The 15,415-nt window shown below is 37.7% G+C and overlaps 1 protein-coding gene across 2 annotated transcripts; it reads right to left on the reverse strand.

Annotated features, from left to right (window-relative positions):
- Positions 1-11,203: 11,203 nt before the first annotated feature.
- On the reverse strand, positions 11,204-13,429 carry LOC147919599 (12S seed storage protein CRA1-like). Of its 2 annotated transcripts, XM_087505083.1 has the most exons (5): positions 13,165-13,429; positions 12,859-13,074; positions 12,435-12,721; positions 11,912-12,343; positions 11,204-11,754 (listed from the first exon to the last, which is right to left on the reverse strand). In XM_087505083.1, exons 3-5 carry the CDS (start codon positions 12,708-12,710, stop codon positions 11,350-11,352), a joined length of 1,113 nt encoding a protein of 370 aa, XP_087361209.1. In that variant the 5' UTR covers positions 12,711-12,721; positions 12,859-13,074; positions 13,165-13,429; the 3' UTR covers positions 11,204-11,349. The 2 variants fall into 2 exon arrangements, with proteins under 2 accessions (XP_087361209.1, XP_087361208.1); XM_087505082.1 differs by having other exon boundaries at positions 12,859-13,342.
- Between the last annotated feature and the right edge of the window lie 1,986 nt (positions 13,430-15,415).

A 15,415-nucleotide genomic window follows, 5' to 3' on the forward strand; every position in this document is an offset into this window, starting at 1 on the left:
TTGGGTTACCAATGTTTTAATTAATGTTAGGATGACAATATATATATATATATATATATATATATATATATATATATTTATTTATTTATTTATTTTAAAGACACCTGTACCTAGCCCTGAGACCTATTATCCAGTATTTGGCATCCAATCTGGGAGCCGTTCCAAAAAATAGGATATCCACTCAAGCGGATCCAGATGCACATATTAAAACTAAGGATCCGGCCGGATCCGGATAATACAAAAATGTGCACCGGATATCCGGGATCCGGATATATTGTTAATGGGTCTAATATTATTAGTGGACTATTGAATATTAATGGGCTATAGAATATTCGTATGGGTCAAAGTCATTAACTGGTCCATTAAGCTTTTTAGTCTCTTTCTCTCTCATAGAATTTGAGGAGCAGTTCACTTTACTAGATATTTTTTTGTTCTCCTTTCTCGATTTTTCACTGTTTTTTAATTTGGGAATGAACTGAAACAATTATGAAAAGAAAGAAATTAACAGATCTAACACTTCTTCTGTTCGATTTTTCTGTTCATCATTTTTTTTTATTCGCGGATCTACAAAATCTGAAAACAAATGTGCTTCCACGACAAAGAGGTTCGCTGAATCAGCTATGCAGAACAAAACCGCTATTCTCTCGCCACAAAAATCCAACGTAACTATAGCCTAGATCGAGATCTAACGAGAAAGAGAGATGAGGGTAAATAACAGGAAAAGACAAAGAGAATGAGAGTGGATCTAGAATAAAGGAGTTGAAAGAGAGAAAAAGACATGGCGAAATCAATGAAAAAAAAAGTTTAGATCGGATCCGGATATCCGCTGATATCCGGTTTCTTAAAGATATCCGGAATCCGGAATTTTCGGAGCCGAATTCAGATAGTGATTTAGTGTATCCGGCCGGATCAGGAACAAATCTGGATACCCTAAAAAAACACATATCCTGATCCGTCTCAGGGCTACACCAATAAAAATGCTCTTTAGAACACCATTATCGGTCATCTCTTTAATTATGTCTTAAAAATATTTTAATATTAAATTTAGAAACACTTGCACATGTTGGAATCTAAATGTCCATGCGCCTACACCAATTTTAGTGAGATAACACAAGTTTATAATATTTTTTATTATTTTTATATTTAAAAGTTTTAAAAGACATCTCCAAACTGTCACAGATGAAGATGGTTGTAGACCATCTCCATGAGTCATTTTTTGCTGAGTGTCTATTTATTTTTGTATAATTAATTTTAATATTATTTAATTAAAAGTGTCTTGAGAGTGTCTGGAAGTAAACAAAAATGTTTTCAAATAGATACTTAAAACATTTTCTGATACTTTTAAGACACCCACAGTTACATAATATTAGAATTAATTATAAAAGAAAATCTTTAGGCACTTATCGAATATAACTAATGGAGATGCTCTTAACTATACATTAGCTTCTCTTGTAAATTTACAACGCATATATATGTATATGTTAATGTGATTGTGAGATAAAGATAAGAGAGGAAAAACAAATCTTTCTGAAGAGCATCCATATTGAATAAACCACCTCCAACAGTGTATCTAGCGAATTTCTTATAAGTTTGCTAATAATAAAATAGAATAAATATAATGCAATAAAGCTCAGTTTTATTAATCATCGGTCGTTAAATTAGATGTTTATTGTGATTGGCTGAGTAAAAAAAAAATGAAAAAAAGTTTTGTTTTATTTTTTTATTGTCTGATTCACTCTCTCGTCTCTCTCGATTCATGTCGATAGCCAAAGCTTCGAAGAAGAAGAAGAAGAAGACATGAGAGGTGAAACAATCAAATAACCTTGGTAAGAGATTTGATGGCGGCATTTTCCTTTGGATTTCAGATTTTGTGAGCTTATTCCTAGCTTTCTCTCGAAGGTAAGCTCTCATTTTTCTTCTTTTCACTCTCAGATCACGTTCCCTGTAAGAGAATTGATCAAACCCAATTTGATATATTTGTTTTTCCTTATAATCTTATCTTAGGTTTTTGAATTTTGTAATGTGTCCATGTATTTTGGTGTTAAAAAGAGACGAATCTGAGAAAATTGGGGAATTTTAAGCAATCTTGTTTTGTGTTTGAGTCTTTTCGTTTATTGCCCAATTAGGGTTTGTTGTGGTGGAGCTGATATGGCGAATGAGACATTTAGCGCACGTGGAGCATATGGTTTTGGATAAGAGAGTGACCTGGAGCTGCAACCATATCGTCAAGGTTATGTTGTGATGAGGTCTACTCAGAAGTTGGCTCTAAAATATTACGGTCCTTATAAGGTTATTGACCGATGTGGTAAGGTGGCCTACAAAATTCAGTTACCAGACTCCTTCTTGATCCATCCGGTTTTTAATGTCTCACAGATCAAGGCAGCGGTTGGTGATGTTCCTACTTCATCACAGTTACCAACTATCGTTTTATATATTTTTGTCAAGGAATCAGTGCAAATCTTGGATCGCCAAATGGTTAAACGTCACGGCCGTGCTGTTACAAAGGTATCGGTACAGTGGAAAAATGAAACTGTGGAGGAAGCTACTTGGGAGTTTTTGTATGATCTACAACGCAAGTTCCAGGCTTTTGAACCTTGTGGTCAAGGTTCTTCAAACAGGGGGGGTTTTGATATAGCGAATGAGGCATTTAGCGCACGTGGAGCATATGGTTTTGGATAAGAGAGTGACGGGCGCGTGAAGAAGGAATAATAAAGCTGCCAATGTGCAGGTGGCAGAAGTTGCAGGTTTTCAACGTCAAGTAACAGGAATAAGAGGTTAACACTGTTAATGTGGTGGCAGTATAAGAGCAGTGTTACCTCATCATTATCTTTTATGCATTTTCAGAGTTGTAAACTTTTAAGAACTTTCTAGAACTATCTTCCCTCATCGTTTTGCTGGAGCATCTCTTCCGAGACTTTTGCAGGTGAGAAGGTGAATCTGCGTTCCCAGTGAACGTTGTTTCATTCTACCGGATTATTTCAACAAATAAGCAACTCTGTCATTTCCTCTGTTTTCCTCTGTTTACTCTGTTTTACCGTTGCGAGTATGTTTTGATTAAACGTTATCATCGGTGATGGTTCTCATACATTGGAGTGTGAAGCAGAAAACCCTGGAAAAGCAAGGAACTTACTCGATCGCACCAAAGCGATAGATTTGGCGATTGTAGAGCAAGATCGGAAGCTAGATCGAAAAATTGCCGACATGATTCATATGATCAAGATGATTCCTGGTCAGCAGGCTTCCTCAAGCTCGAGGTCTCAAGGTGCGCGTAGTCCTCTGGCAGTGTTGGCCATGCCAGATGCGAGTGGTGGGGTTTTTGAGCAACAACATGGCGGTGGATTTTTTTGGTCCTGGTCACTACCCATGAGTTACTCGCTTAGGAAGGGTGGATTTCCCCAGGTTTGACAGTGATCATTTTTTGGAATGGATCTATAAGGCAGAGGACTATTTTGTTCTAGACTCTACACCGAGTGATTCTAAGGTAAGGATGGCACCTATGCATTTTGATAGTCATGCTGCAGTATGGTACCATGCTTTAGTTCAGACTCTGTTTGGTTAGAGTTTGTTATATGATTGGGGTTCGTATAAGCTATTAATGAGGGAGAGGTTTGTGGATGTGTTGGAAGATCCGATTGCAGAGTTGAAGGCATTTGCAGGAAACTGACGAGATCATGGATTATCATCTGAAATTTGACTTGATCAGGACGAGGGTGACTTTATGAGAGGATTACTTGGTGTGTGCATGTCTTGCAGGGTTGCGCATGGATACTCAGATGCACATCCGCATGTTCCAGCCACAAACAGTGTGATAATGTCTGGTGTTAGGACGGCTCTATGAGAAGGCTCATCCTACACCTAAGACAGCAACGACGGGGGTGTCTCATACGAAGCAGGGAAGTAGTGGCAATACGACGGAAACGGTTAAACATTTTCCTCAAAACAAGAAGGAGACTCCACAGGAAAATGTTGGTTCCAGTGTCCAGAAGCCAGTAAGGAAATTTCTATCTCAAGAAGAAATGAGTGCCAGAAGAGCAAAGGGATTATGTTTTATTTGCGATGAAAAGTACACACCGGATAACTATCTGAAGCATAAAAAATCACAAATCTTCATGATTGAAGTAGAAGAGGAGAGTGAGGATACTGATGGATTGGGGAACAATTGGCATTGGAGGAAGACAAGGATATGCCTAGAGTTCAATAAGCACAGTAGCAGGAATTGCAGACTATAGAACTTTGAAGGTGAGGGGAATCCACAGGAAGAAGGTAATGTTCATTTTAATGGATATAGGCTCCACACACAATTTCATGGACCCGAGAACTGCAAAGAAGTTGGGCGTTGCAGTACAAACAGCTGGAATTACTCTTGTTGCCGTAGCGGATGGTAGTAGACTTGAGGTGCAGGGTAAGGTTCCGCAATTTCAATGGTCCTTCCAGGGTACTACGTTTCAGGATGATTTCATGCTCATTCCTTTGGGAGGATGTGATATGGTGCTTGGAGTTCAGTGGTTAGCACCCCTGGGAGACACAACATGGAATCTGCCGAAGTTGGAAATGGGCTTTTGGTGGAAAAATTATAAGATACTTCTTCATGGAATTAAAGAAGGATCAGTCATAACAATTACGGCGTCTAAATTTAGCAAAAATTAAGAGGAAGCAGTTCAACTTTCTGTGATTTGCTCTCAAGAAGTAATACAGAAAAAGATGCAATGTTATGTGCTGTGGAGAATGAGAAAACGCAACAATGATAACAATTCAGCTATTTTGGAGTTAAAACATACTTTCTTCGACATTTTTGAAGAGCCTACTGCACTGCCTCCTTTTCGTAAAGGCCACAACCACAAGATAGTCTTGAAAGAGGGGTCGGATCCGGTTAATCAACGACCCTACATGTACGCCATGTACCAGAAGGACGAGATCGACAAGATGGTTAAAGAACTACTCTCTGCAGGCACAATCAGAGTTAATTCTAGTCCCTTTTCATCCCCGGTAGTGCTTGTTAAGAAAAAAGATGGAACTTGGAGACTTTGTCTGGACTATAGAGGCTTGAATGTGCTCACCATCAAGAACAAGTTCCCCATTCCACTTATTGAGGGCCTAATGGACGAGTTGGGAGGATCCTCTATGTTCTCAAAGATTGATCTTAGAGCAGGTTACCATCAAGTTCGAATGGAGCCTGAGGACATTCATAAAATGGCGTTTAAAACACACAACGACCATTACGATTATTTAGTTATGCCCTTTGGCCTAACTATCGCTCCTGCTACATTTCAGGACTTGATGAATGATGTCTTCAGGGAGTTTTTGCGCAAATTTTTCATCATCTTCTTTGATGACATCTTGGTCTACAGCTCTAATATGGAAGACCACATCAATCACTTGCACCTGGTCTTTCACACAATGAGACAGAATAGTCTTTTTTCTAAGGAAAGTAAGTGTGCATTTGCAACAGACAGGGTTGAGTATTTGAGGAATTTATTGCTGCTGGTGGGGTATCTACAGACCCTGCCAAGGTCAACGCTGTTGCAAACTAGCCCATTCCCTCTAACTTGAAACAACTACGCAGTTTTCTGGGTTTAGCAGGCTATTATCGGCGATTTGTCAAAACATTTAGCACTATCGCGCGTCCTTTAACGTCAATGACTAAGAAGGATTCATTTATTTAGTCTCAAGAAGCTTTCGAAGCATTCAAGAACCTTAAAGTTGCTCTAAGTCAAGCTTCGGTGTTAGCACTTCCAGTGTTCACTAAACCTTTTTTGGTCGAAACTGACACTTGTTCTAGTGGCATTGGAGCTGTTCTAATGCAGGAAGGCCATCCTTTGGCTTTCATCAGCCACCATTTGAAAGGGAAGCAGCTTAACTTGTCAATCTATGAGAAAGAACTGTTAGCAGTGGTCTTTGCGGTCCAAAAATGGCGCCACTATCTTTTACCAAACCATTTTATTATCAAAACTGACCAAAGAAGTTTGAAGTACCTTCTGGAGCAGAGATTGAACACGCCTATCCAGCGGCATTGGCTGCCTAAGCTTTTGGAATTTGATTGCGAGATTCAATACAAACAAGGCAAGGATAATATAAATGTTGATGCTTTGTCTCGAGTTGAAGGAGCTGAGGTGCTACACATGGCCATGTCAGTTTTGGAATGCGATCTCATGAAGGATAATCAGGCTCATTATGACATAGATGCAGAACTTAAGAAGTTCATTAGTGAGTTGCAGGCAAACCCTGCAGCAAAGCGACATTATTTGTGGGTGCAGTCAGTTTTGCGTAGAAAAAGCAAGATTGTGGTCCCAAATGACGTGCAGCTACGCAACTCCATTTTGCAATGGTGCATTGTTCAGGAACCGGAGGCCATTCCGGTAGAGATGCTACTTACAAAAAGGTAAAAGCGTTGTTTTTTTGGAAGAATATGGCGGTTGATACTCAGACATATATAATAAGCTTTGCAGTGTGCCAGCAATGTAAGTATGATACTGCTGCTTATCCTGGTTTACTGCAACCTCTCTTAATTCCGAAGACAATTTGGACTGATCTCTCAATAGATTTTGTCAAAGGACTTCCAGTTTCATCAGGCAAGTCAGTGATATTTGTGGTTGTTGATAGGCTCACTAAGGCGGCTAATTTCATGGCTTTGTCACACCCCTATACTGCAATGTCTGTTGCTCAAGCTTTTATGGATACGGTGTTCAGGCTTCATGGTTGTCCTCATTCCATTGTGAGTGACAGAGATACGGTCTTTGTTAGTAACTTCTGGCAGGAATTCTTCTCTCTACAAGGGGTTGAGCTAAAGTTTTCTAGTGCGTATCACCCTCAGAGTGATGGACAAACAGAGGTGGTTAACAAGTGTTTGGAGACATATTTACGGTGCATGTGTAGTGAGAAACCGCAACTGTGGAGCAACTGGTTACCCTTGGCGGAATTTTGGTATAACACAAACTTTCACACTTCAACTCAGCTTAGTCCGTTTGAGGCAGTTTATGGTCAAGCCCCACCGGTGCATCTACCATATCTTCTGGGTGAATCTAAGGTTGCAGTCGTGGCTCGTAGTCTACAAGAACGAGAAGATATGCTACTGATCCTCAAGTTTCATTTACTACGAGCTCAACACCGCATGAAACAAGTTGCTGACAAGCATCGCTCTGAACGTCAACTTGACATTGGAGATTCTATGTTCGTTAAGCTGCAACCATATCGTCAAGGTTTTGTTGTGATGAGGTCTACACAGAAGTTGGCTCCAACATATTACGGTCCTTATAAGGTTATTGACCGATGTAATAAGGTGGCCTACAAACTTCAGTTACCAGACTCCTCCTTGATCCATCCGATCTTTAATGTCTCACAGATCAAGGCAGCGGTTAGTGATGTTCTTACTTCATCTCAGTTACCAACTATCGTTTTAGATATTTTTGTCAAGGAACCAGTGCAAATCTTGGATCGCCAAATGGTTAAACGTCACGGCCGTGCTGTTACAAAGGTATTGGTACAGTGGAAAAATGAGACTCTGGAGGAAGCTACTTGAGAGTTTTTGTATGATCTACAACGCAAGTTCCAAGCTTTTGAACCTTGTGGTCAAGGTTCTTCAAATAGGGGGCTTTGATATAGCGAATGAGGCATTTAGCGCACGTGGAGCATATGGTTTTGGATAAGAGAGTGACAGGCGCGTGAAGAAGGAATAATAAAGCTGCCAATGTGCAGGTGGCAGAAGTTGCAGGTTGTCAACGTCAAGTAACGGGAATAAGAGGTTAACACTGTTAATGTGGTGGCAGTATAAGAGCAGTGTTAGCTCATCATTATCTTTTATGCATTTTCAGAGTTGTAAACTTTTAAGAGCTTTCTAGAACTATCTTCCCTCATCGTTTTTCTGGAGAATCTCTTCCAAGACTCTTGCAGGTGAGAAGGTGAATCTGTGTTCCCAGTGACCGTTGTTTCATTGTATCGGATCATTTAAATAAATAAGCAACTCTGTTATTTCCTCTATTTTCTTCTGTTTACTCTGTTTTGGCGTTGCGAGTGTGTTTTGATTAAACGTTAACAGGAGCTCTGTTTGATGTTTTAATTTTTTTCTCACAAACGATTCAATGGTTGGTATGACTTTAACGCAGATGCATTGTTTTGTAATTTGTTAGGTTGACCCTTCGCAAGAAGAGGATGGTCCGATGATGAAGATAATGAAAGGTAGTGTCACTAGTTTTGGTGTTGTGATGATTAGGAACCATTTTAGCGAGAGAAATGTGGCTCATCCAGGGTTTATCAGAACATTGAAGATGATGGAAACTCACAGGCTGACTTTTGCTGCAATCGAAGGTGTTTACATCGATGTTGAACAGTTGGTTCAGAACTTTAGTTGCAAGAGGGACTTTGTTGTTTTGTGGCTGGAGCTTATGTGCTTGGTTATAGAGGTAATGGTGTTTCTTCGTGTCTCATAGTTTGTTACTGTTTTGTCATTGTGTCAGCAGAAACCATTGTCTCTATGATTAAGTAGCTTGGAATTGATTTGGTTTCGGTAAGACCATTTGAAGTTGCTGGACCTAGCATTATGTAGTTTGATTCATAGGTTTTAGGATCTAAGTAGTAACTGACGGACAAACAACAATATTGAGTGGGAGTAACAAAGGATTGTTAGATATGTTTTTTGTCTGGGAAGAGCTTAATTGTTCCTTGCCATGAATTTGTGCATTCTTTTGTTGCTAAACTCCATTGTAAACTGGTTTATTGTGGTGACATTTGTTTTCCTATATTACAACAAGGAGCATCCCAACAGCTATAGCTGCAGGTGCAACTCTAGCTATAACCTCTGCTTTGATTGATTCTGGAGGTCAAACCACAAGAGTAGACGCTGGTAACTTCACGGTTTGATTAGGATCTTCGAGAACGAGGAAAGGGTTTGTCTTTCATGTAGTAACGGTAATAAACCGAGAAAACAGCACAAGCATTGATCCAGAGGATTTCACAAGGAATGTTATGAGCCGTTGTAACAGCTGGAACCCATGGAGTAAACAGCATAGAGATAATGCCAGTGACTCTGCGATCGAATCGGGGTCTCTAGGATCATCTTTAGGCAGACCATCGAAGAAGAACACAAGGTCCACAAAGCTATGAGTTTCGTCGGTGGATGAGAGGCGGTCACAGGCTTGTTCAGTGGTGACGCGAGTGAAGTGTAGGTTGGTTCATGTGAGATGTTTGGCGAATTTGAGCATCGGATTGAGGGTGACCTTGTTGGAATGATAATGCTACCATCAGAACATGTGTCTCTTAAACATCAATACTTCCCATTATTACGTATACTAGTAATCATTCTTTTTTATAGTAATTTATTTAAAGGTATTAGACTTGAATTTCGCTTGAAATTGTGATGAGTTTTGATATTAGTGATATTAGTGGTATATACATCATATGTTGCTTCCTTGCTTCTGTTAATCTCAATAAATAACTTACCTGAACCAACAATAATATATTTGAATGTGAAAAGCATATGGAAACAATATTATAAAATGGATTTAAACTTTTATTAATGTAATCATTTTAAAGGTTTTTAAAATATACAATATAAAAAAATTTTAATAAAATAAATTATACTATAGTAGCTTACAAAATTATATTTTTTAATTATTCAATTTTTTATGTGGATAGTTTTAACTTTTAATCCTCTTGATTGGATGATAAGCAATTTATATGATGATTTACCGAATATATTATAAATTTTTGATGAAAAAAAAATCTCAGTCTATTACACTCATTTCCTATCCCTTTAAGTTTGGGGCCGGAACTGGGGCTAAAATTGCTGGCGATGGGGCTGGGGCTGAGGTGGGTGCATGTGCATGGGTGGAGACGTGGAGTAGACAGTAGCAATACAGTTTTACAATTTGGTTTGGATTCACTTTTTTTTTTTTTGGTTTTTCAAATGTTTTTATTTTGTATAAATTTTAAAACCATTGAAATTTGGTTTTGGTTTGACACAATTTTGTTTGATTTTAGTTTAATAAGTAACTTTGACATCTACATAAATAATAAGTTATTAAATGATATAATTATTATGAAGAAGAGTATATCAAACTTGCTTATCGTACATATAATTAAAAATCTAAAAATTTATTTGGTTGCGGTTTTTTATTACTTAGCAAGCAACCCTCTTCAATTACATCTTCTCTTTGCTTCTAAATGACTAGCCAAATTCTCTGTCTTGGGACAGTTATATTTGGTGATAGCAAATATGAGATTTACAATGTTTCAAGCATTTTGGTAGCATTTTGGTACAAAGCTTCAATAATTATCATCAGCATTTAACAGTTTATGCTTTACAGATTAATTTATACTTTTACAAGCGATGAATTAAGGATCAAGTTGGTTGCCAGAAAAAAAAAACTGTGGATCAAAGTGGGCCAAAGTTTGACCATTTTGATATGTAGGATAACTTGTTTTTTTTTTTTTTTTTTTCTATTTGCAATTGTTCCATCCATATGTATAGTGTAATTCACGTCCAGAAATTGCTCTACTTTTTTTTGTTTGGCAAAATAAATTGCTATATCTCAAACACACTTAACTATGAATACTTCTAAAGATATTTAGCCAAAAATATAAGTGTTCTTTAGACCATCTCCATTGGTTATTTTGTTGTGAGTGTTATTTAATTAAGTGTTTTTAGATTGTTCAAAAGTGTCCAAAGTGAATAAAAATGTCTTCAAGTAGACATTTAAGACATATTTTTTGGTACTCTACAATTAAATAATATTAAAATTAATTATAGAAAATTCTGTATATACTCATCAAATATAACTGATAGAGGTGCTGTTAGTGATATAGATAGTTAAATCAGTTTTTTTTTTAAAAAAGAATTATATATACAACTATATTTCCTAAAATCGAAGTTTTCCAGAAGCCACAATAGATCTGACCCTGGGACCGAGCTAGTGTCCCACAATCAACTTATTGTACCCACACAAATCACAATCTCCCGTTACGAACAACATCTTTTACCTCTACATTTCAAATTACATCGTACATAAACCGTATACTATTACGTTGAACACCTCCATACATATCTTACATTTGATTTTTGATTTTGATTTTACTTTTCACAAGATCGTAATTTAACAGACACGTACTCGAACTGGAGAAAATGTTAAGTTTCCAAGACTTCAATCAATTACGGGTAACATGTAAACTATAAAGGTTATAAAAAATTAAACAGTGGTAAAATAGAAGACAATTGAGAAAGACAAAAAGAGATTTTATTCAGAAACGTAAAAAACCTCAACAAAACCAGTTACATTTTGGTACATTATTACTATTACTACTATTTAACTTCCTTTTACAGTATAGGCTCACTATTAAACACACCGCAGATTTAAGCTCCTAAGCTGTAGCCACCCTTGGCCTTCCGTAGCTAGCTGGGCCACTGCTGTGTGTCAAAGTGGTTTCGAGTGTGTTGAACTTAACCCTCTTTGCCTCTTCGTGTGAGATTTGGAATCCATTGGTTATGACCGCCAATGGTAAACCTCTCAACACTGAGGTTCGTCCCGCAAGAGTGTTGATTTGTGCGTTTGCGTTTGTTTTGAACTCGACCCACCGGAACTGGTCGCTTGTTGCGCGTTTCACCACGGAGAAACCCTGAGGTACGACAATAAGCTGTCCTTGAGAGACTTGTCCGTCGAACACTCTGTCACCGTTGTCGTTTACGATCTGTACTTGGGCTTCCCCGTCTGTAACGTAAAGAACCGAGTTGGCGTTTGCGTTCCACTGTGGAAGCACCATTGCGTTCTACACCCACACACGTTTCAAGAGTCATGTTTAAATGTAGAAATGGACATATTATAGCGAACCGAATCAAAATGTCCACCCTCATTCATATGCATGCAAAAGTTACTTTGGCTTTAGCTTAGTTAGATAATAATATATATAACATTTTTTAACTTACTTGACGGATAGATCCACGGAGGGCTGAGAGACGGATGAAGCGAAGGATGGGGAGATCGTAACTGTTTAGAGTGCTGATGTAGCCGAGCTGTGGCTTGTACACGTCAGCACGAGAAGGGTCATCGAGGTTATCAACGGACCTGGCACTGCATATGGTCTCCTCTAAACCGTTACCTACTCTTTCTTCTTCCTCCTCCTGAGGTCTCTGGCCCCTCAAAGGTGGCCTAATGACACCGAATGGACCTTGTACTCGGACAATGTTTCCACGGTTGTCATCTTGGTTCTGAAGTTGTTGCGCTGTCTGAAGATCGATCTTCAAAGCTTGAGCAATAACCTCGGGTCCGAACCCACTGAAAATGTTCTTTTGTGGCTGTTGCCTTCGTCCTTGTAGCCATTCTTGGCCTTGTGGGTTGTTTCCAGCTAAGTAAAATGGCTTCATAACACACACCAAAAAAAACCACATCACTTTCTGTTATTTTGTGACTAGATAATGATATTTTTTTGAGGTTTTGGTTTATATGTACCCTTGGGTTGCGGTCGAGCTGGTTCTGATGACTGGCTAGATCAAAGACGCTGACGATGACAAGTGGTTGCTGTCCGTCGTTGTAGAACCACTGTGCTACGCCGGGTGTTGTGGCAATGGTGTCACCGCTCCTTATGTGCTCCACTTTCTGGTGCATGTCATGGAACCTTTGGCTTTGACCTTCTTCACCCTGACCCTCGAACTGTCTGCCTTGGCGTGGTTGGAACACTGATGAGTCTTGGAATGTCTCGGCGCATCCCGGGATCACTTTTCCCATAAGACCTCTTCCTATATATAGTGTATCAAATAATTTACATAGATTTAGTTAAAAGTTATCCTAGAGAATATTATATTAGGCATGTGCTTGAGAATAATTTACATAGAGTCACAAATTCGAATCTCGAAATAGAAAGAATTGTACGTACCTTGAGCCACGAAGGAGAGCTTTGCGGTGTTAACGAAAGAGGGCAAGTAGAGACCCTTAGACTCGATGATATAACGTGCGAAGGAGACGCCTGAGCATTGGAGCTGTGGAGCGTGGTGGTCCCACACCTCGATGCGACCAGCCTCACTCTTCAGTACGTGTGATGGCTCGAGGGCATTGAGCTGGTCGAGCTGGCACTCGTTTGGAAACTGCTGAGCTGTGTAGCCATGGAAAAATATCAGAAGTGTTAAGGAGAAAGAAAGAAGAGAAGAGACTCGATCCATTTTGTGTTATTTTTCTTACTTACTTTTTGTGGTTTCTCACTTGTGTTATGTGAAGCTTGCTATTTATAGGATATTTTATTTAAATTTTGGTTATTAAAAGTTGTTGAGAATAAATTTATTAAGAATTGAACCAGGTTTGTAGAATCGACTATGTACATTAGTTTTACACTTCACTTAAAACGCTACTTATATGTCTTCATCGGAAAATAAATTTTGGATTCACGCTGTAATAAAGAAAACGTATCAATGAACGGAGTTGACACATTTTAATTTGCATGGCTTATTCTTGTGCATGTGTCTTACACATCATCTTTGAGATAGGCACATGCATTAGCAACAGGACAAATCTTTTATGTATTTATTTGTATACAATTTATATATATATAACAAGAAAAACTAAACCATTATTTTTAGATGTCATCTTTGCGGATGGATACGCTATTTGTCAACAAAATTATAATATTTTTTTTTTGTTATTGATAAGCTATATATCAGTTGATTAGATCGTAATATAATGGGATCATGGTCACATTCGAACTGAGAAAATGATGAGTTTCGAAAGACTTTGGCCAATTATGTATTCATGCTAAAGATAAAATGTTTGTAACGAAAAACAAAATTGTTTTACAAAGGTTTTACTGTAATTATAAGACGTGGCGACAGAAAACAGATGAGATCATACGTGGGAGATGTGGCGGACGCGACGAACATGTTCCGACGAGTGTACGGCTGCATGCTGTTTATCCCCCACCATTAGAAAAAATATTGTTCAAGCTCAGCCAGGTCTTCGTGTTTTTTGGGTCTGCTCCATAATAATTAGGGTCAATTTGCCTAATAACCAAATTCAATTATGTGAGATGACTTTAGTGCAGTGTTCAATAGTAAGTCCTTAATGCACAATGCACCATCATATCAGAGATCGAGTCCCGCTTACTACGAATGTAAGGATTTGGCTAATGGACCAGCCTGCTGTGATCCAATGGTTGAAAAAAAAAAACCAAATTCAATTATTGAATTAAAAATATAGCATGTTATTTGAAAAAGTTAGAAAAATAAAATTAAAAGTAGAAAGAATTACTTTGTTTGATGATGGTGGTTGGTGATAGTGATAGCCGGCGGCTGACGACCAGAAAAGGTGGCCGGAAATGGCCGGAGATAATCGAAGGTGGTGGCTGCCAGAGTTGATGGTCATCGGAGTTGGCAGGAGGTGGTGATCGCAAGAGTTGGCCGGTAATGATGGTATTGATAGAGGGTGGTGACAAAGGTTAGATTTATAATTATTATATAATATATAATATATATTGTATGCGGTTAGAATAGTTAGTAGTTAAATTATAAAGTTTTTTTGTTATTCACTGCATTCCTTTAATAATTAACTAGGAAGATATCAACGCGTAAGCGCGGTAATAAGATCTTAAGAAAAATGGTTTTGATACTTTAGTATATGCTGTTTTTTCTTATTTAATATGTAATAATTAATAATTTAAAATATGGTGTTTTATCTTTTAAAAAAAGTTTATAATGTTTTATTTGATTGTCAAGAACTTTTTGTATTTGCACATAAACAAAAGGGTTTACTTTCTAAAGATCCAAAATATTCTCAATGTAAAATATTAGTTAAGTCTTATAAATAAACAATTAAACTGTAGTAAATAGATATTAAGATTCAATAAGTAAATTCAAAATTTTCTTAAGCATAAGCAAATTCCAAAAGATCAATATTATAATGTGTTATCTCAGTTACAAAATAAAGATGAGCGTAATCCATATTTGGATTTCAAGTAGCGGTTAGTACAAACATTTAGAATTTTTAGACATTCAAATATACAAAAAAAAAAAAAGATTTTCAAGGCTCCATTGTTTACATCTGAGTTCCTGAGCTTTCACCTTGATGTTCCATCACATGATTTATGTAATAACGCCCTGCGAATTCAGACATGTAAATATATAAAGTGTAATAAACAATTTCACTTTAACATTATAGACAACTTGATTTTTATGTACATAATAACATCTTACATAGCCTTATGATGCTCCAGTCCTTTGAACTCTAGTTTTATAAAGATCTTCGAAGAGGCCAATGTGTTTTAATACATGGTGCACCTATAGACATCTACAATTTGAAGTGAATATAATGATTACCTTTTGATGATTATATCAAAACTATTTTATGTTACATATCTTCATATTCTCCGATCTTCATAAACCGCATTACACAAAACATAGGTTCTGATTTATATATGAGATGGCAACCATTTGATTCCCATGAATACA

This window comes from Camelina sativa, chromosome 20 (genome assembly GCF_030686135.1).
Source record: "Camelina sativa cultivar CO46 ecotype springtype chromosome 20, ASM3068613v1".
In the NCBI taxonomy this organism is placed as follows: Eukaryota; Viridiplantae; Streptophyta; class Magnoliopsida; order Brassicales; family Brassicaceae; genus Camelina; species Camelina sativa.

What these genes read in the sequence shown, in the direction of transcription:
- LOC147919599 (XM_087505082.1), bottom strand. Translation starts at nt 13,141, where the DNA reads ATGGATCGAGTCTCTTCTCTTCTTTCTTTCTCCTTAACACTTCTGATA. An exon ending in GCTCTCCTTCGTGGCTCAAG is followed by an intron (nt 12,722 to 12,858) that starts GTACGTACAATT and finishes CACTATATATAG; the next exon opens with GAAGAGGTCTTATGGGAAAA. An exon ending in AGCTCGACCGCAACCCAAGG is followed by an intron (nt 12,344 to 12,434) that starts GTACATATAAAC and finishes TGTGTTATGAAG; the next exon opens with CCATTTTACTTAGCTGGAAA.